At 50.7% G+C, this 2007-nt stretch overlaps 1 protein-coding gene and 1 pseudogene across 2 annotated transcripts in view; one reads left to right on the forward strand and one right to left on the reverse strand.

Moving 5' to 3' along the window:
• The window catches only part of LOC105544843, a 33425-nt pseudogene that overhangs the window by 8047 nt on the left and 23371 nt on the right, over window positions 1–2007 (reverse strand). The window lies entirely within an intron of this gene.
• LOC105544867 (metaxin-1-like) overlaps window positions 1–2007 on the forward strand; it is a 44975-nt gene that overhangs the window by 2832 nt on the left and 40136 nt on the right. The window contains 3 exon segments of the mRNA XM_011987556.1: window positions 1–255; window positions 1256–1345; window positions 1462–1541. Coding sequence (XP_011842946.1) covers window positions 1–255; window positions 1256–1345; window positions 1462–1541 — 425 coding nt within the window.

Here is a 2007-nt window from a genome sequence, read left to right on the forward strand (position 1 = left end):
GGCCCAGTCCCCCGCAGTTCAGCTGCCAGTCGGACCAGAAGAAGCCTGGCCTCCCCGGGGACCTCCCCCGGCCCCCTGACCGCAACTACCGGAGGGGCGGTGGTGGGGGGCGGGTCCGTGCAGGGCAGGGCAGGAGCACACAAGGAAGTGTTTCCGGGACAGAGGGCGGGCAAGATGGCGGCGCCCATGGAGCTGTTCTGCTGGTCAGGGGGTTGGGGGCTGCCGTCAGTGGACCTGGACAGCCTTGCCGTGCTGGTGAGGGGTGGCGCTGGCGCACTCTGTTGTGCCCTGATGACTGGGGAGGGGGCCGAACTAGCCAGGCATCCAAACTTTGCCGGGCTACTCAGCACGGGCGCAGTGGGGGAAACTGAGGCAGTCAAAGACGTGGGCTCAATGCCCTATGCTGTAGATTTCTAGGCTTAATGCAGCAATGAAAAGAAGCCTGGTTGAGAGTTCAGGTGATGGGTTCTAGTCCTTGCTCATCCACTCACTGGCTGTGTGACCTTGCAGAGATCCTTTCTCTTTGGGCGTTTTTTCTCCATTCGCAGGTTTACTAGGCAGGACTCTCTCAGCGACCCACTCTAGCTTGGAATTCCTGCCTTCTCCTCAGCCCCCTTTTCCTCTTCCTCCTCACTTAACAGCATTTACTGAGCCTATTGTTTGTTGGACCAAACGACTCACAGCCAGGCTTTGTAGAAAGAGCTTAGCAATCAGACAGACTTCGTTTGCTTGATTTATTCATTGACTCCTTGCTTTAAAGAGCATCTATTAGATTTCTTCCAAATACTAAATATTGCCATGCAAAGATGAATAAAATATGTTCCCTCCCTTTGAGTTTACAGAAAGGCAGATAGGTAAGCAAATAAATATAGTAAAATATTCACGTATAAGTTAAAGTAGGAACAGATCATAGATACTGCCAAAGAGAAGGGCATGGTCAGTGCTTCCAAGAAGAGGGATACTGGTTAGGAAAAGCTTCTGAGGATAGATGTCCACCAGGTAGATGGCAAGGGAGGAGAAAGAGGAAAGGATTTTCCTGGCTGACCTGTAATCATGGACATGTCTATAATCTCTCTGAGCCCCGTGTTGCCCATTTGCAAATAGAAATGGTAGTGACTCCCCCTTTTTTTTTCAAGACTAAGATACTAAGTATAGGGAATGGCACATAAGGTATTCAATAAATGTTATTTCTCTTCTTGATACTGCTGTGGGGGCCATGGCCCTGCTTTTCTGACTTCTGCTTCCTTCCCTGCAGACCTATGCCAGATTTACTGGTGCACCACTGAAGGTACACAAGATCAGCAACCCCTGGCGGAGCCCTTCAGGTACCCAGTGTCCCTTGGGGGTAAGGAAGGGTATGTACAAGGGGAGAAGCAGGAGATAGGTAGGAATGTGTTGCAACTATGTATGACTAGGCAGCTAAGGGTCTGGTTGGTAGGTGTACTTCTCTCTCAATATCAGGAACTCTGCCTGCCCTTCGGACCAGTCATGGAGAGGTCATCTCAGTTCCACACAAGATCATCACCCACCTTCGAAAAGAGGTAGGTGACTTGGATAGAGGGGGCTGCCAGTAAGAGAAGTTCAGTCAATTCTGTACAATACACATTTATTGAGCACCAGATATATGCCATGCTAGATGGAGGTGACCCAGAGCATCAAGGAGCAATAGTCTGCTGGTGGAGACACACACAGTGTCACTGTGATATATTCAAGCAGTCAGCAAGAGATGAAGCTCAGGGCACTGTGGGGATATCCAGAGGCACAGTACCTTCTGCCTGTCAGGCAGGGAGGGAGAGGAGCACAGGCTGAAGGAGAGTAGAAGACAGCAGTTGGCCTCTGATGGTGGCACTGGAGAGAGATTTCTAAGGGCCACTTCCCTGTTTCCAGGGACTAGGTTGGGCTAGATATGGGGCTCAGGATGAACAAGGCTTACAGCCAGTTTGGAGAAGATGAAAGAGCATTACTAGAGGAGTGGGGAGGCCTAGGCTATGCTCTTTACTCTGCCAT

This window comes from Mandrillus leucophaeus, unplaced genomic scaffold, assembly GCF_000951045.1.
Source record: "Mandrillus leucophaeus isolate KB7577 unplaced genomic scaffold, Mleu.le_1.0 Scaffold310, whole genome shotgun sequence".
In the NCBI taxonomy this organism is placed as follows: Eukaryota; Metazoa; Chordata; class Mammalia; order Primates; family Cercopithecidae; genus Mandrillus; species Mandrillus leucophaeus.